The sequence below is a fragment of the Fukomys damarensis genome, unplaced genomic scaffold (assembly GCF_012274545.1).
Source record: "Fukomys damarensis isolate Sample0158 unplaced genomic scaffold, DMR_v1.0_HiC HiC_scaffold_5, whole genome shotgun sequence".
Lineage (NCBI taxonomy): Eukaryota > Metazoa > Chordata > Mammalia > Rodentia > Bathyergidae > Fukomys > Fukomys damarensis.
Genome location: NW_022900917.1, coordinates 16,669,445 through 16,686,920, shown reverse-complemented (window position 1 = coordinate 16,686,920; position 17,476 = coordinate 16,669,445). Strand labels below are relative to the sequence as shown.

Sequence of the window (17,476 nt, the reverse complement as noted above, 5' to 3'; positions counted from 1 at the left end):
TCCGTAGCCACTAAAGCCTGGAAGAGGCAAAGAATGGACTCTCCTTGGAACCTCTCCAGAGGGAATACAGCACTGCCAACACCTTAACTTCACATTTATGTTCTCCTAGACTAAATGAAAACACTTGTTCTCTATGCCATTCCCATCCCTTCTTTCCCATGTTAAATGCCTGCAACGTATCATCCAAGAGGGACATGTGATTTGTGAAGGAAAAGCTATAATATTATTATGCATTATAAAAGGACCCCCATCTCTGCCAAGAAAGGGAAAGCGAGCTGAAAAGTATAGCAACATTAAGGAGCAGATTCACTTCCATTTGCCATTAGTCATTAATTTTAATCTAATAGCTAGATATAAATTTATGAGCACATTTTAATCCTTCCCCTGTTTAAAAAGCTATAATATATTTTAATGTGCATTTCCTCATGGCCCTTTATGAGATAGATAATTATTAGCATCTTCTACAGTGAAGATTGGTTTGGTCTGAAGATCTGGAAGCTAGGCAAGCTGTTCTACCACATTCTAACTTTGTCTTCTCTTGTAGATAGTCATCTAAGGAGGCAAATTATGACATACACTTTTTCTATATTAGGAAAACTAGCATTCTTTGGCTCTATCTGCTGTGGTGGTCTTTCTGTTAATTGAATCTTCATCCCTTTGTGACAATTTTATAGATTATTGGTTATCTCACTAGCCTGTATTACTACTGAATACAGTGGCTGAGGAACAAAACATAAAAAATTGAAATTTATCTGTTTCTTACCACCTGGAAACTTGGAAGAGTCTTATTTTAAAAGAATAATAATAAAGAGATTATGTGATTTGTACATTTCTCATAATATATTTGCTAGTCACTCCTCTACTTGCACAGAACTGATATATAAATGAAGAAGTTTACTTATTTAGTGTCAAGCCAAGAAAATGGACCAGCACTAAGTTTCATATCTCAGTATTACTGACCAGTTGTGTCATCTTAACAAATATCCACTTCATCCTATTTACCCGTTAAAATGGAGATTATAATACTATAATATAAAGTTGTTATAAGTTTTTAATTTAAAAACAAAATTTTAATATTTCACTCACTAATCAGTTTCATGTCTTATCAGCTTTCTCACATTTACCAGTTATCTGCTAACCTCACTAAAAAGTGAGATCCTAACGTAATAATTTTAGAGTAGAATAAAAGAATCAGAATTTTTTTCAATGGACCCCAGATGACTGCTATACAGCAAAACTGGAGAATACTATCTAGCTCCTCAACCCCTCCATTTCCTTCTGCTCTCTTCTCTCTCCAGACTGTACCCCCTTGGTAACTACCTGAACTACTCTCCCAACAGCATCCTTAAATTCCCCGCAGTGCCTTTCTTACAATGTGCTCATTAAAACCCAAACATAGGGCTGAGGATTTAGCTCAGCGGTTCGGTGGCCTGCCTTGCAAGCGCAAGGACCCAAGAGTTCAATCCCCGGTACCAAATAAATAAACAAACAAACAAATAAATAAAACCCAAACATGACTATTAAGGCCACAATACACTGCACTCCACAGCTGAGCATTGCTAGAAAGTTGACAAATTAGGTTTGATAAGCCACAATTTTTCAATGTCCAATTTCAGCTGAGCCCTCAGTAATCTTTTTTTCTCTCTTGGGCAACTCTTTCATTTATCTCTCTAGTGAACTCCATCTAACACAAATTACCACAAAATTGATGAAACAATAAATATTATTAACTTAATAAATTTCAATCCTTAAATATTCTGTGTGACAAAATGGGAAATATGCATAAACCACTTCCCCACATACCAAAGAACAATGATTATCCTGAAGAAAGGCACTGTTTGATGGGACTGCAGCTAACCAAGCTGTTAATCTTTTTTTTTCATAGGATACCATTTTTACTTGAAAGACTAACTGATGGAGAAGTGAATCTTATTCACTTGGGTATGTGACATTTTCTCAAAAATGAAACAAGTGGAACTTGTTTCAAGGAAAAAAAAAACAGTACTTAATGATAAAATTTGAGCTGTCACACGAACATTCAAATTTTGGAAAACTTGTATCTGCTACATAATCTTGATAGCTTATGAACACTTAGAGCTCTATACTCTAATTTTTAAAATAGTTCCTGAATACAAGAAAAATTAAATGATGATAATATCTATTGAATGGAAACTTAAAGCTATATTGTGCTTGAAAATGCACAAGTCAATACTTGATAAAATATCAATATAACCACAAAATCTAGAATAGCCTAGATTAGCCAGGCATGATGGCACATAATTATGCTTTCAGCACTAGAGAATGGGTGAGGCTAGGAGAAAAATCACTTTGAGTTCAAGGCCAGCTTGGGCTATATCACAAGACTTTGCCTCAAAACATCACACAAAGGACTGGGGATTTAGCTCAGTGGTTCTGCTGCCTACCTCGCGAGTGCAAGGTCCTGAGTTCGATCCCCGGTCCAAAAAAAAAATCACACAAAAAATGACCTATATAAAAATCTAACTTGTAGGTTTGGGGATTTAGCTCAGTGGCTCTGCCTCCTGACTAGCAAGCACAAGGTCCTGAGTTCAATCCCTGGTACCAAAAAAAAAAAAAAAATCAAACTTGTGACTTGAAAATTTAGTGAAATTTAAAGTCAGAGTGATACAAAAAAATGAACATGGAATCCTAGGAAGTTTGCAATAGACTGAGCATATGTATATTTAACAGAAATACCATCTTCAGGTACATTTTATTATTTCATATGTATGATTTCTCAAGTGCTATTTTACAATTCTTGCAGAGGCCACATAGTACAATTCTTTTCTACCTATATGTGAACCTTTTATTTGGAAAACTAAGATTTATGAAAGGAGGAAACAGAATTGTAATAATATAAAATATGATTAAATCCCAGCTCTGGAACCTAGCTAGATTTAGGTAATTTCAAGCTTCACTTCCTTAAATGTAAATACATCTCATTTCAGGATCACCATACAAATTCCCTAAAAAAAAATCCCAAATAACTAATAATTATAAAATAAATAAGATTTGTGGTTCAGGAATTTGTATGCTCATCCTGCAATTTTTCATGTAATTTTCAAATAAAGAGTCGATGTGATTCTTATTTTGCACTTCAGCCAAAGGAATTCATGTGTACAAAGAAGATAGTAAATATTTATATAGAAATGTATCACTCAAAGAACCGGCTCTGTAATGTGACTCAGTATGGAACACAGATTTTTAAATATTTCAAGTACAGCATAGTATTACTGAAATTTAATGTATGAGCATTTTAATATCAGGCATCACAACTCTAATTTATTCCTCAGAATATTCTAAAATATTACGTTACTTCATGGATAGTTCAAGTAGCCCTATGATCTACAAATGAACTCTGAACTATCTTCTTTCTTCCTCCTTCTTTCCTACACACTTGAGGTAACTTCCACCACTAGAGGGCAGTAAATATACAAAAATAAATGAACTTATCTATGAGAAATTGAATTAATAAACTGTACTAATAAATCTAAGAACCATATTAATAAAAACCCTAAATCACAGGAAATTAGACTTGAATATGAAGACATACACTTCAAATTCAAAAATAATCCTAGAAAAGGAGTGCACTGTTTCTTTGATAACAACAAACTAAAGAAATACACACCTAATTCCCTTGAAGGTAGATAGCAGTATAAGAAAGCAGGATATTTTAAAATATCAGCCTCAACTAAAAAAGATAATGGAGAGAAAGAAAAACATAGAAAGGTAGAAAATCCAGTGTGGGTAGTGAAGTGAAAACTGATTTACCAACTCTTTCACTGAAGTACAAACACAGCAATATTTTTCTGGAGGAAAAGAATGATTGCAGAAATAAACAGTCTTCAGTTCCTGAGTCTCACACAGAAGAAGGCAGGGGGAAGAAACACTGACAGTCATAAACATCTGACAGATAATTTTACTACTTTTTGTACAGAATCTAAATTCAGATGAATTAAATTTATTTTCATAGACATTACAAAACCATAACACTTATCAGGTCAACATCTTTAGCAAATTGTAATTTTCTTACCCTCATTGGATGTATATCAGCATAAGGAGGTTTTCCTTCAGCCATTTCTATAGAAGTAATGCCAAGCGACCAGATGTCAGCCACGCAGTTATAGCCTATTTCTTGAATTACCTCAGGAGCCATCCAAAATGGAGTTCCTATCACAGTATTTCGTTTTGCCATTGTATCCTGCAATAACATTACATAGACATAAAAATTACTGTTAAGTACAGAATGGACCAGCATCTGGTTATCTATTCAAGGGCCTGCATTTTAGATTCTTTTAACATCCACTTAATCTGGCAGTCTGAACCCTTTTCCCCAAATGAACTCTGATTTTCATGCTCTGAGAAAATAACTCACAGGACTAGATCCTCCTTCACTACCAACCTTCCGTCTAATCTATGTACATTTAGGCAGTGCCTACCTTATGTAAAAATTTATTATACATAGTTTCTATTAAAAGAAAACCTGAAGAAAAGTAGAGAAATAGGAAGTAGGGAGAAGTTCTAATAATTCCTTAAATTATGCATTTCATGGTTTCAAAAATTTTTCAATACCGCAAGGTCCTCTTAGTTCAATGAAAAGAAAGTTTTCTGCTATTATCTATTTGTTTCTTTTTTGTAAGAGTTTTTTTGACTATGATAGTACTCTAACATTTTGGACATTCTTTTGAGATTATGGTACACAGTGTATTAACTAATGTTATTCTTTAATTTGTTATGAAATTTTGCTTGATTTTTTTCATATCAGAATGTTTTTTAAAAATATTTTCTTTATTGATATCTACTTGTATTTCATTGAAATAAAAAAGAACACAAAGGTAATCTGTATGCCAAAACATATTCTTTAAAATACATATTTCAAATGCTCAGATATCACAGATTCTATTGGAAAAAGACTATTTTCTAGAACTTCAACTAGTTATGACATATATAAGGATTTTAAAGTTTGAGATAACTAAAACTCCACACATAACATCTCATTTACAGATAACATTATAAAAATAAAAGCATAAAACCCAATGTACCAAGATGGCTTCCCTTTTACAATATTTAAGCACTTTAACAAGATATATTTTCAATATTCAATATCTCTTAATTGCAAATAAAATAAATATGGCCCCTTAAAAAAAAACGAGGTTACACATTTTTTTCTATGCACTTAAAAACATTATAAATTTTAGTCACAATCAAACCTGAATAAGCCAAATTTAGTCAACTTACTGTTAACTGACCAGCCACTCCAAAATCTGCCAGTTTTGCATGTCCTTCTGTATTGAGGAGAATATTTCCAGCTTTTATATCTCTATGTATTTTTCTCATGAAGTGCAAATATTCTAATCCTTTCAATGTAGATTTTAGAATGGTTGCAATTTCATCTTCTGTTAACTAGAAAGGAATATTTTTTTAAATTATTGTCATATAAATTCTTACCAGAGAACATGCATAAAAAGTACAGTACTTCTTTTTGGAGGTGGGAGTGGAATCTGGAATTGAACCCATTACCTTCTACCACTGAGTTACATCACTTTTAAGGCAGGTTCTTGCACTAAGTTGCTCTGACTAGCCTCAAATTTGCAATCTTCCTGCCTCAGCCTCGTAAGTAGCTGGGATTTCAGGCATACTCCATCATTCAAGCAATGAGTAATTTTTTGTCTTGGTCATTAAACCTCCAGGAAAAGGCTAAAAAATAATAGAGAAAACCCCCACACAGAATATTCTTTGTCATTCTTATTACACACATTACTGATGAAAATATAATTAAATCTTCTCTTTCAAATCATCAAGGTCATCATTAAGCAAGCAAAAGATATATCTCAAGAATCAGCATGACTATAAGAAACCACTATTTCTCCTATCATCTTAACACTTGAGTAGCACTGCTGTAGATATTTGTCCTGAAAAAACAAATTCAGACACTGTTCCCTCTGATGCCTACCATTCTTGAGAAAAATGAAAACCCGCAGCTTTACATGAAGGAAAGAAAATGAGAGAAGGTGGCTTGCACTAATGTCACTCCTACTTTCAGCCAAGTCACCTCAATCCACTCAAGTCATATAAGTCTGAGCCAAATATGATATAATACTGAAAACTCAAAAATAGGAGTGTCAGCAAAAGATTACGAAGACATAAATGCAAGGAAAGTTGGTCAAAGAAAGGAAAGAGGGGAGAGGTGAGAAAGAGCCAACCATGTGAGTGGTTATGTGGGAACACAAAATTCTACACTGTCTTAGTTACTTTCTGGTAGCTGAGACAAATACCCAACATATGGACTTAAAAGAGAAGAGATTTACTTTAGCTCATAGTTTTAGTCCATGATCAGCTGGCCCAAAGACAGAAACAGGATGGAAAAGAGGCATGACAGAAGAAAAGGTGCTCAGCCCATGGTGGCCAGGAAGCAGAGAGAGAGAGAAGGGAGAAGATGAAGACAAGAATATGTACACCCATGTAGAAAGAATCAGACCACCAGTTAACCATCTCCAATCAGGCCCTTCCTCCCAAGATCACATTCAACTACTCATCAATGGATGAATCCACTGCTGAGTACAGTGTTTCTATGATCTAATCACCTTCGACATATGAGAATTTGAGGTGACATTTTAGATGTAAACCATAACACAAACTAAGGGAGACACAAAAATAAAACCATTATGAAATAACTTCTCGAACTTTTTCAAAAAACTGAAGAGAAGGAAACACCCTAAAACTCGTACTATGAGATATCACCCTGATCCTAAAGCCAAAGATACTATGCAAAACAAAACAAAATGAAACAAAAAAAACTACAGACCAATGTACTTTATGAACACTCAGGCAATAATTTTCAACAAAATACTGGAAAACTCGATACAGTAGGATAATCAAAAGATTGTACATCATGACCAAATAAAATTTATTCCTACCATGTAAAAATGGTTAAACATTTTCAGATTTATACTATGTAATACACCAACTTTACACAATGTAATAACATCACCTGAAGGAAAGCAAACCACATGATCATCTCCAATGATAGCAGAAAAATTATGAGTAAATTTAATACCTTTCACACTAAAACTACACAAATTAGGGATAGAAAGAAACTACACTAACATAAACAAAAGTCATACACAGGAAAAACCTGCAGCAAATATCCAATACCTAATAGTAAAAGTTTGAAAGCTTTTCTTCTAAGATTAGAAACAAAGCAAGGTGGCCTGCTTTTGCTACTTCTACTCAACACAGTAGTGGAAAGTTGTAGCCAAAGCAATTAAGCAAGAAAAAGAAAAGACTTCCAAACTAGAAAGAAACAACTATCTCTATGTGCAGATAATCTGATCATATATGTAGAAAACTCTGAAAAGAAAACTATCAGAACTAATGAATTTTAAAAAGTAGGATACAAATTCAACACACAAAAATCAGCTGTTTTTCTATATACATAAATAAAGAAAAAGAAATTACAGAAACAACTCCATTTACAATAGCAGCAAAAAAACTAAAACATCTAGATATGACCCAAGATAGTAAAAGCCTTGACAATGAGAACTACAAAACATTACTAAACCAGGCATAGTGGCACACAACTGTAACCCCAGCACCCTAACAAGGTTGAGGCAGGAGGATCACATGTTCAAGCTCAGCCTTGGCAACTTGAGCTAAGCAAGACAGAGTCTCAAAAAAGCAGGAGATATAGTTTAGTGTGGCCCTAGTCTCTCTGTCTTGTCTGTCTCCCTCTCTCCCTCTTCCTCTTCCTCTCTCTCTCTCTCTCACACACACACACACACACACATAACCAGAAAGATAGACAAAAGATAAACAAATGGAAACATATCCCACGTTCATGGTTAAGAAAACTTACTGTCAATGTGCTGTGCTATCCAAAGCAATCTACCGATTCAATGCAAGCCCTATCACAGCTCCAATGATATTAATTGCACAAATTTTAAAAAAGCATATTAAAATTCATATGGAATCATCATATGGAATGATATGGTATTATACCATACTGTATTGATTAGTATAGCTTTGTAATGTTTTTTGTTTTGTTTTGTTTTGTTTTTTTAATGGTACCAGGGATCAAACTTGGAACCTTTCACTTGCAAAGCAGGAGGCAGCACCACTGAGCTAAATCCCTGGCTCTTATAATACTGATATGAATGTCACAGAACAAAGAGCCCAGAGATAACCATTACATAATCAAATAATGTTTTTCAACAAAAGTGCCAAAACCACTTAATAGGGTATATTGATCAGCTTTTCCATTGCTGAAACAAATACATGGTATCTACAACTTAAAAGGAGAAGAGGTATATTTCACTATGGTTTCAGAGGATTCAGTCTACAATCAAGTGTTTCCATGGCAGAAATATGAAAGAAGGGCATGTCCTAACAAAGCTGATTAGTTCATGGAGGCCAGAAAGTAGAGCAAGGGAACAGCACTAGAGAGAAGGAGCCTGGAACAAGATAAATACCCATGGCTATGCCTCTATGATTCACCCAGATACACAAAAATATGTGCTTTACCAATCCTCTAGGTGATTCACAAGCCAGTCAAATTGACAATTCAGCTTAAGTGTCACATTCCACTCCTTGTCAACTTGACACACAAATACATCTCTTAATAATCTCCAAATAACACAATAACAAGTTAATAAGTCTGTCTAACATGATACAACTACCCTTCATATAACTGAAAAAGCAACGGTCCCTTCCCTAGTCACAACAATTTCTACATTGTTCCTAAGTCCAAGTCAAAGTCTCCTCTGAGACCCAAGGCAAACTCTTCGGTGTGAATCAATGTAAAATAAAAACAAGTTCATAATCCCCAAGGTTTAATGGCTAATGGTAAACATTTCCATTCAAAAAGGGAGGAATACAGGAATAGTAAAGAATAGGACCAAAGCAACACTAAAACGTAGCAAGAAAAACATTAAGTATAGTAGCTCTGTCCGGCATCCAGGGGACATGAATGAGATGTGAGTTCCAAGGAGCTTGGGCAGCCTCATCTATCAGCACACACAGCCCCTCTCCTAGGATTGTTCCACTCACACTCTGCACCTTTCCTTGGTAGACATTCCACATTTGTGGTATCTCCAACTTCCTGGGTCTCCACTGCATCTTTGGCTTCATTTCCACAGCTGCACACACTTACTTCTCAGGGGCATACTGCCTGACCTTCTAGGTCTTCCTTTGAAATCTAGGTAAATCTTCTCAGATCCCACAAGTCTTGTCTTCTGCATGCCAGTGTAACCAACCAGTCTCACATGTATGATGCCAAGGACTGCCCCAAGTGTGAGCAGTGGCCAAGCTCCCTTGGACCATGGCTGCAGGGGCCTATAACTGCTTGGATAGTTGATCATCATGAAATAAACACCAAGGAACCAATTCTCTAACTGGCCCCCTACTTGAATAGGGGGCCCAGGACTGCTCTTCTCAAATAGAAGGTTTATACTTTTGCTCCCATAAACCTAGGTTAGACAGCACCTTGCTGATTCCTAACATGACCTTAAAGTATCTTTTTTTTTGTCCCAGTTCAAAGTACTTAGTGTTTTTAATGGCACTATCTACTCAACAACCACACCTTCTTTGGCCCCAACTATAAATGTGATTCTTTGGGGGCCAAAATTTAAGTTTTTCAAATCTTTCTGCTCTGCATTTTGCTCCCAATTCTCAATATAAACCTGGCTAAAAGCAACCAACAATACCTATACCATAGCCTGAAAGTTGGTCCGCCTTGAAATTTCTCCTGCCAGATCAACTGGTCCATAGGTCTTAAAATCAGCCTTCGAAAAAATCTGAAGACATGGGGAAATGGAGACAAGCTCTTTAACAGAATATATCAGGTCTAACCTCTAGCCCAAGTCACTAAAGAACCACCACCTGAAACTTCAGGAGCCTAGCCTTTATTGTCTGCATTTTTACCAGTATTTTGGTCTTCTGAGCTCTGACAAAACTATCCATCAGGCTCTGATTATAGTATTAACAAGCTATAGTCTAGAGCCCACATCTCTACCTTCACAAATTCTACTGGCAAACAGTTCCAAAGACTTCTGACCCACATAGTCAGGTACAGTCACAACAATCCCACTTCTTGGTACCAACTTCCTGTATTAATCAGCTTTCCCACTGCTTGGACAAACACCTGGCACTCATGACTTAAAAGAGGTTTATTTGGCTCATGATTTTAGAGGATTCAGCCCATGATCTGGCTCTAAGACAGAAATCACATAGGAGAAGGGCATGGCAGAGCAAAGCTTTTTAATTCGTAGCAGCCAGGAAGCAACCAGGGAAACAGTGCCCAAGAGAAAGGGGTCAAGGACCAGAGAGAATAATCAAGATCATAACTCAATGACCTACCTAGATACATGCAGAAGTGTGCTTTACTAATCCGCATAGGCAGCTCACAAGCCAATCAAGTTGACAATCCAGCTTAATTATCACAAAGGGAAAAACTGTCCTTTCAACAAATGAAAATGATGCTGGGAAAACTGGATATCTGTATGCTAAAGTAAGTTAGACCCTTACCTAACACCATATATAAAATAAACTCAAGGGCCTTGCAAACACAAGGTACTGAGTTTGATCCCTGGTACCAAAAAAATACCCACAACAACAAAAACTCAAAACATATCAGACACCTAAATATAAAACCTAAAACTATATAATTCTTTTTTTTTTTTTATACCAGCGATTGAACTCGGCCCCTTATGCTTTTGAGCCAGGCGCTGGAAACCAATGAGCTAAATCCCCAGCCCAAAACTATATAATTCTTAAAAAGCTTCACAATATTGGATTTGTCAGTGATTTTTTTTAATATGATCAAAAAGTCCCAGGCAACAAAAGAAAAATAGACAAACTGGGCTTAGTGAAAGTTTTAAAAATTTGAGCATAAAAAAGACCATCTCAACAAACTAAAAACTCAACCTTCACAATGGCAAAACATATTTGCAATTTATATACCTGAATAGAGATAAATATCCAATATATATAGAGAGAAGTACAAAACTCAATAATTAAAAAAGAAAAACCTGATTCAAAAAGTAGGCAAACAACTTTGAATAGACATTTCTCCAAAGATATAAAAATGGCCAGTAAGCACATAAAAAGATCCTCAATATCACCAATCATTGAGGAAATTAAAATCAAAACCACAATGACATACCATTTCATTTTCATTAGGATGACTATTATAAAAAAAATAATAATAAGTGCTAACAGATTGCAAAGAAAGCCCTGTGCACTGTTGGTGGGAAGTCAGTACATACACCCACTATGGAAACAGTATAGCAATATCTTTTTTAAAAAATTATAGAATTAGCTTTAAATACACCAATTCCATTTTTCAGTAAATAACAAAAGCAAGGTATATTTGATTACCTAAATGCACAGGAGCATCATTCACAAAAGCTAAAAAGCTGAAGAAAGCTAGTTGTCCACAAACAGATGAATGGATAAACAAACAAAGAAAGGTACATGCAACTGTGTTAGCTTTACATCACTACAACAAAATACCTGACATAATTTTCTTGAAAATTAAAAAGGCTTACTTTGGGTCACAGTTTTGGAGATTCCAATACAAGATGGAATAAACCTATTACTTTGGACTCCAGTGGGCACACTGGAAGGAAACAGAAGAGAGCCTGTGGTGGAGCAAAAACACTGACATCACAAATCAGAGAGCAAAAGAGGAAAAAGAACCAGCTTGGGTCCCGCATCCCCCCCGCAGGGGCCACCACTGACCTAAGAACTTCCAATTAGGCCCCACCTTACAAAGGTCTCACAACCTCCCAATAGTGAAACTCTCAGGACCAATCCTTTAACATACGAACCTTTGGATTGAGGGAGAAGGGGCAGACAACCCTTCTAAACCAAAGCAGCATAAAATGAAACATTTTTCTGTCTTAAAAAGGAAGGAAATTCTGAAATATGCTCCAGAATAGATGAATATGGAAGACAGTATGCTAAATGAAATAAGCTAGTTATAAACATCAGACAAACATGGTTGGTTTTGCTTATATGACATAGAATAATCAAAACCACAGGACAGTAGTAGAATGGTGGTTGGCAGGGATTAGAAGCCGGGGAGAATGGAGAGTTAATGTTTAATGGGTGTAGAGATTTAGTTTTACAAGAACAGAACAGTTATGAAATTATGAAAGGATTTAATATCACTGACCTGACTACTTAACAATTGTTAAAATGTTATATTTCATTATATATTTTACCACAGTAAAAATAAAGGTGTGGCAGGGGGAAATACCTTGATTCAAGAAAAAGTTTACCACACTTGCAATGAAGAAAGAAGGCTGAAATTTAATGAGCCAACAAGGGACTAGCTCTAGATGAAATCTGAGAGACAGGTGAGAGCTAGATCATACAAGGCTTTACCAGTCATGAATGAAGAGCCTAGATTATTTGAGACTGATGGTACTTCTAGGAACTTATTTTCTACCAGGTGTGATGGTCTGATCTGAGAGTCCATAGAAAGCAAGCACTATACTTTAAAGCTGTACTCTCAGTATAGTAGGTACCAACTACAAGTAGTTCCTAAGCATGTAGGAAATATGCCACAAAGGTAAAACATACAATAAATACCAGGGCTTAATGCAAAAATGAGAACATAAACTACCTCACTAATAATTTATACACTGATGCTTTAAAATATGTCATATATTAATATTGTGTTAACATATTAATATTAAATACATTGTTAGAGTTTAATACAATATTACAATTATTGTATGTTCTTTCATATTATATAATACTGGCATATGTTAATGTTAAATACATTTTTATAAATGTCTTCTTTCTAAATATGGCTAATTAGAGTATGTGCTGCTGAAGTGAGCACAAAAATATGGCTAACTAGAAAGTTTTACATTACATGTGACTCATCTATCATTTATTTGTACTGGACACCATTACACTAAAAAAGGTTCCTAAAGAGCAGGGATCTTTCCTTGGTTCACACATGTATCCACAATGCTAGGAACCATGCTTGGCACAGAGTCAGCACTCAATAAATAATAAATGAATAGATATAGACTTTCGATGCAAAAGAAAAGAGACACCCTCTTCTGGTGTTCCCAGTGTTTCTAAGCTAGTGTTGTGCAGCCAAGGTCAGAGAGTGGGAGGTTGGAGTATTGTATACAGCTATACAATGAACTCCTGCAGAAGGTGTGCAAGGTGATGGTACTGTCATATTTGCCTCCTCTTCTTACATCTCCCACTAACTGTACAAAGATTAAAGAGTTAGAGGTGTTACAAAAGCTGTATCAGTTTATATAACAGTATCACATTTAATTACTTCAGTAATTAAATAATCTTTTTGCTTCCCTAAATTTCAGTGGTAATCCTCTAAATATACTATAAGTCCCTAATTCTCCATTAACTCTGACTTATCATCTCTCTTCCTGTATCCTATATCGGAAGTGTACTACAGAAAGTTCAGAATTAAAAAGAACCACTATACTTCAGGGTCTCGAGATCAGTTTGTTTCAATGCTATATAGTCACTGGACAAAACTACAACAAGGCTAACACAGAAGATTTACCAGAGATCTTACACTGATTCATGAACTGTCTGATTGTGCCACATGATTTGAAATATTCATTTCAACTTCAAAATGCTATAATAAAAGAGTTTCATGTGAAAATAGTCTATTATTGACAACTAAATAAATTCATACTCATTTGGACATCAATCTTTTTGTTTATTCAACAAACATGTACTTGACTGTGCTCTCCTGTACTGACAGTGTTGAAAATGCTGGGTATACAAGGATGAAAGAAACTGATAGTCCCAGACCTCACAAAGTTTACAAGAATACCTGAAGACCTAGCCTGAATTTGGCTTCAAAGTGTTAAAAGTGGAGAGGACAGATCATACACAAATTTCATTATGCTTTTCTCTTGCTGGCAGTAAATCCCTTTCTTAACAACTTCAGAGAGTCAATGTCTTATTCACTTCATATCCTCCTGTAATAAAAAATGATACTACAGCCCTTTTCTTCTTATTAAAAGGGCTAAAGGTGTAGGAAAGTAGGAAGGGTAATAAGGGAAAACAAAAAAACAAAACAAAACAAAAAAAAACATGAGAAAATGGAAATAAAGTATTTGTAAATAGGGAAGGGAGGAGCCAGGTGTGGTGGCACATGCCTGTAATCCCAGCTCTCGGGAGGTTGAGGCAGGAGGATTGCTGAGTTCAAGACCAGCCTGGGCTACATAGTGAGTTCCAGGTCAGTCTCAACTACATAGTGAGACCCTGTCTCAAAAAACAAACAAACATCTGGTGTGAATAATCTGCAATAATACAGGAATATCCTAATAAGATTGCTGACATTTAGAAATGGGGAGAAAGGAGCTAAAGGTGCAGGGAAGGTGGGATGGGTAGGGGAAGGGTGATAAGGGAAAAGAAAAAAATGTGAGATAATGAAAAGATGGAAATAAAGTGTTTGTAGATGGGGAGGGGAAGGGGGGGTGAAGGGAGGGCAGGGACAAGGGGAAAAAATGAGAACCAAGACATGTCATGTAAAGGTATAAGATTCCAATAATGAATGTAACTGTATTGTATACCTAAAATGTACCAATAAACTCAATTAAAGCTGAAAAACAAACAAACAAAAAAAATTAGGAAGGGAGGAGAGGGTCAAGGGAGGGCAGGGATAAGGGGAAAAAATGAGAACCAAGACCTGTCATATAAAGGTATAAGATTCCAATAATGAATGTAACTGTACTGTATACCTAAAATGTACCAATAAACTCAATGAGAAAAAAAAAATGATACTATAAATCATCATTCAGACTACTACATAAACTGGGACTTATTTAAGTATGTTTTTAGTTCAGTATTATAATAACCACCCATTTGAATATTAATTCTGACTTACATATTAAGGCTTAGAAGTATATCTGTACTTTAAGCCTTTTTAATTATGAAAAATTTCTATTCCTCAATAAAATCATTTAAACATTAAAATATTTTCTAAAACATAGATGCATAATGTTATCTTAAATTTTTATTTTATAGTATTAAGTAAAAATTACAGGAGGCTTATTATTTTAGACCGAGCTCCTGCATTAGGTCCACAGACAGGACTAAAAACCACAATGGAGTAATTCATGATAAAGTTCAAAATCACCAAACTGAAACTAAATTGTTTGATCTCAGAAACCAGGAAAATACTAATAGCCAAGTTTCCTAAATAGACCAGTTTCAAATGACATGATAATAACTTCTTGGCCTTTTGGCTAAGATCAAGTGCAAATGACACGATAATGGTGTTCTTTCTGTTTTAATCCTTACCAAAAAAAGTAATTTCATGTTAACCCATCAGTTATTTCTCTGTTATAGTTTTCTTCCTGCTTTATAAGTTGCCTTGAAATAACCAACTACTTTTTGTATCTGTTTCTGTTTTTTCCATCAGAAACTAGCTATAAAACTAACCACCTCTACTCTCATCATTGGAATGCTTGTTGTATGTTACAGAATGAAGGTTGCCCAATTTTAGAATTGCAAATAAAGCCAATTTAGATCTTTAAGTAAATCTGATGTAATTATGTCTTTTTGACAATAATTTATGAGTATTTTATGCAATTTTACAAGTAATTTTATATACTAATTTACTGTGCTGCTTGTTGACCGTTTCTCTAAGCTTACAGTTTTTATGTACTCAAATAAGTAAATAGAAACTTATAATTAATCCCTTTTTTACAGATGAGGGAAATTGTGTAATCTGCCAAAAGTCACACAAACACTAAATGCAAAGTTCATATGTTTTCTAAAGTCAGTATTTCTTTTGTCACATCACTGCTAGATGTCACAAACATGACTGTATGAAATAGTCTCAACATTTTTTTAAAAATAGGGCGTTTCAAGGCTTATCCAAGGGTAATAATCAAACTATTTGACAACAGATAAAACAAATGTTTAATCAGAACAGTTGCCAGCCATGACACCAGTCATACACAAGCAGTAAATCTATAAGCCCTCAACACCAAGCAGAGTTCCTCAAATTTAAATTTTCAAATATGGTCAGTGTCTGTGCAGTTATTTTGTCTTTAAAATTGGAAGGAATAGGGTACTAAAAACTTAATTTTTAAAAATTGGTTTTGTTAACTGTTGGGATTTTGTTACATTTGTTTTACATTTTTGGTGCATATACTGCATTTTTTGTGTAATCTGTTTTTGAATTTGATGTTATAGTTTATATTAAAATATATTTTCAGAGAAAAAATTCAAATTTAAGTTACTAAAAATGGTATGTCAGCCAAACTAAACAAGTATACCTATTACTAAATCCTCCTAGTTAGTTCACTAACTTGTCCTAAAAAGTAACCTTGAGTACATATGGTTCACTCCATGAGTTTCTTCGTGAAAACAGATACTACTTAATGTTACTAGTACAAAAATATTTATATCATGTATTAAACATCTAAAAACATTTAAATAAAAATAGAAAGTCAAAGTAGGTTTCAAATCATGAGTCAGGAAGTACCCTTCCTGATTTAAAAAAAAAACTCTTCCTAATTTAAAAAATCATCTCCCTAATTTACACCCATGCACATGCACACACACACACACACAGTTATGAGAATGTATTAAGACTGTCTACCTAAAAATGTAAGCTTAGAGAAAGTCACAATAAGCACAATAAATTAGTGTATAAAATTATTTAGATCATAAAGAGCTCACATAAACCCTTCAAAAAAACAAAACTCCAATAGATAAACAGGCCAATGAAATGAATATACAATTCCCAAAACTAAAAAGGAGCTCGTTAACATACATGGAAAATATTAAACTACTCTAGTTATCAAAGAAAGCAAATTAAACAATGGAGTATCAATTATAAAATTATCCTATTTGGATCACAATGTTAAGAGTAAGAACACACTATGTCACAGACAAAAGTAGAAACCATGTGTAAAAAAAATTTAAGGATAAAGAAGCATTTTCTAAAAACCCCTAGATAACATTCATTCAAATGAAAACTCATTTACTGAGCACCTACTGTACATGTGAGACAAAAACTCTTAACCTCCAGGGATTCTAATCTTTCCAATCTAGCAAGAAAAACAGACTCATTTAAAAGAAAAAGAGCTGGGGATTTAGCTCAGTGGTGCCACCACCTGCTTCGCAAGCACAGGGACCAGAGTTCAATCCCTAGTACCAAAAAATTAAAAAACTTTAAAAAATAAAAGAAAAACACTTTCAACAGAAAATGGAGCCACAAGATATGGTAATTAGTTTGAGAAAGAAAGAGCAAAAGACATTAAAACTAATTTGTATTAAAAAAGTAGTAAACCATCCAAAGGAAAGACTGTAAATACAGTAGTTCCAATGATGAACTGAGAATTAAAAATATAATAAACAGCTGCGATCACCCTGCGGTGTGCGCACGAGCTCCCGGCCTGCGCGACAACAGACCCAGGAAGGCCCCAAAGACCCCGGAGGGGGTTTC

At 34.8% G+C, this 17,476-nt stretch overlaps 1 protein-coding gene across 3 annotated transcripts in view; it reads right to left on the bottom strand.

Annotated features, from left to right (window-relative positions):
- The window catches only part of Stk3 (serine/threonine kinase 3), a 336,937-nt gene that overhangs the window by 182,750 nt on the left and 136,711 nt on the right, over positions 1-17,476 (bottom strand). For all 3 annotated transcript variants that reach the window (XR_004515711.1, XM_010619566.1, XM_010619567.2), the window contains 2 exons: positions 5,257-5,421; positions 4,052-4,219 (listed from right to left, as the gene is read on the bottom strand). Coding sequence is in view for 2 of the 3 variants with exons in the window: in XM_010619566.1 (XP_010617868.1) it covers positions 4,052-4,219; positions 5,257-5,421 (333 nt within the window). In the remaining variant the exon portion in view is untranslated. The remainder of the gene's footprint in view (positions 1-4,051; positions 4,220-5,256; positions 5,422-17,476) is intronic.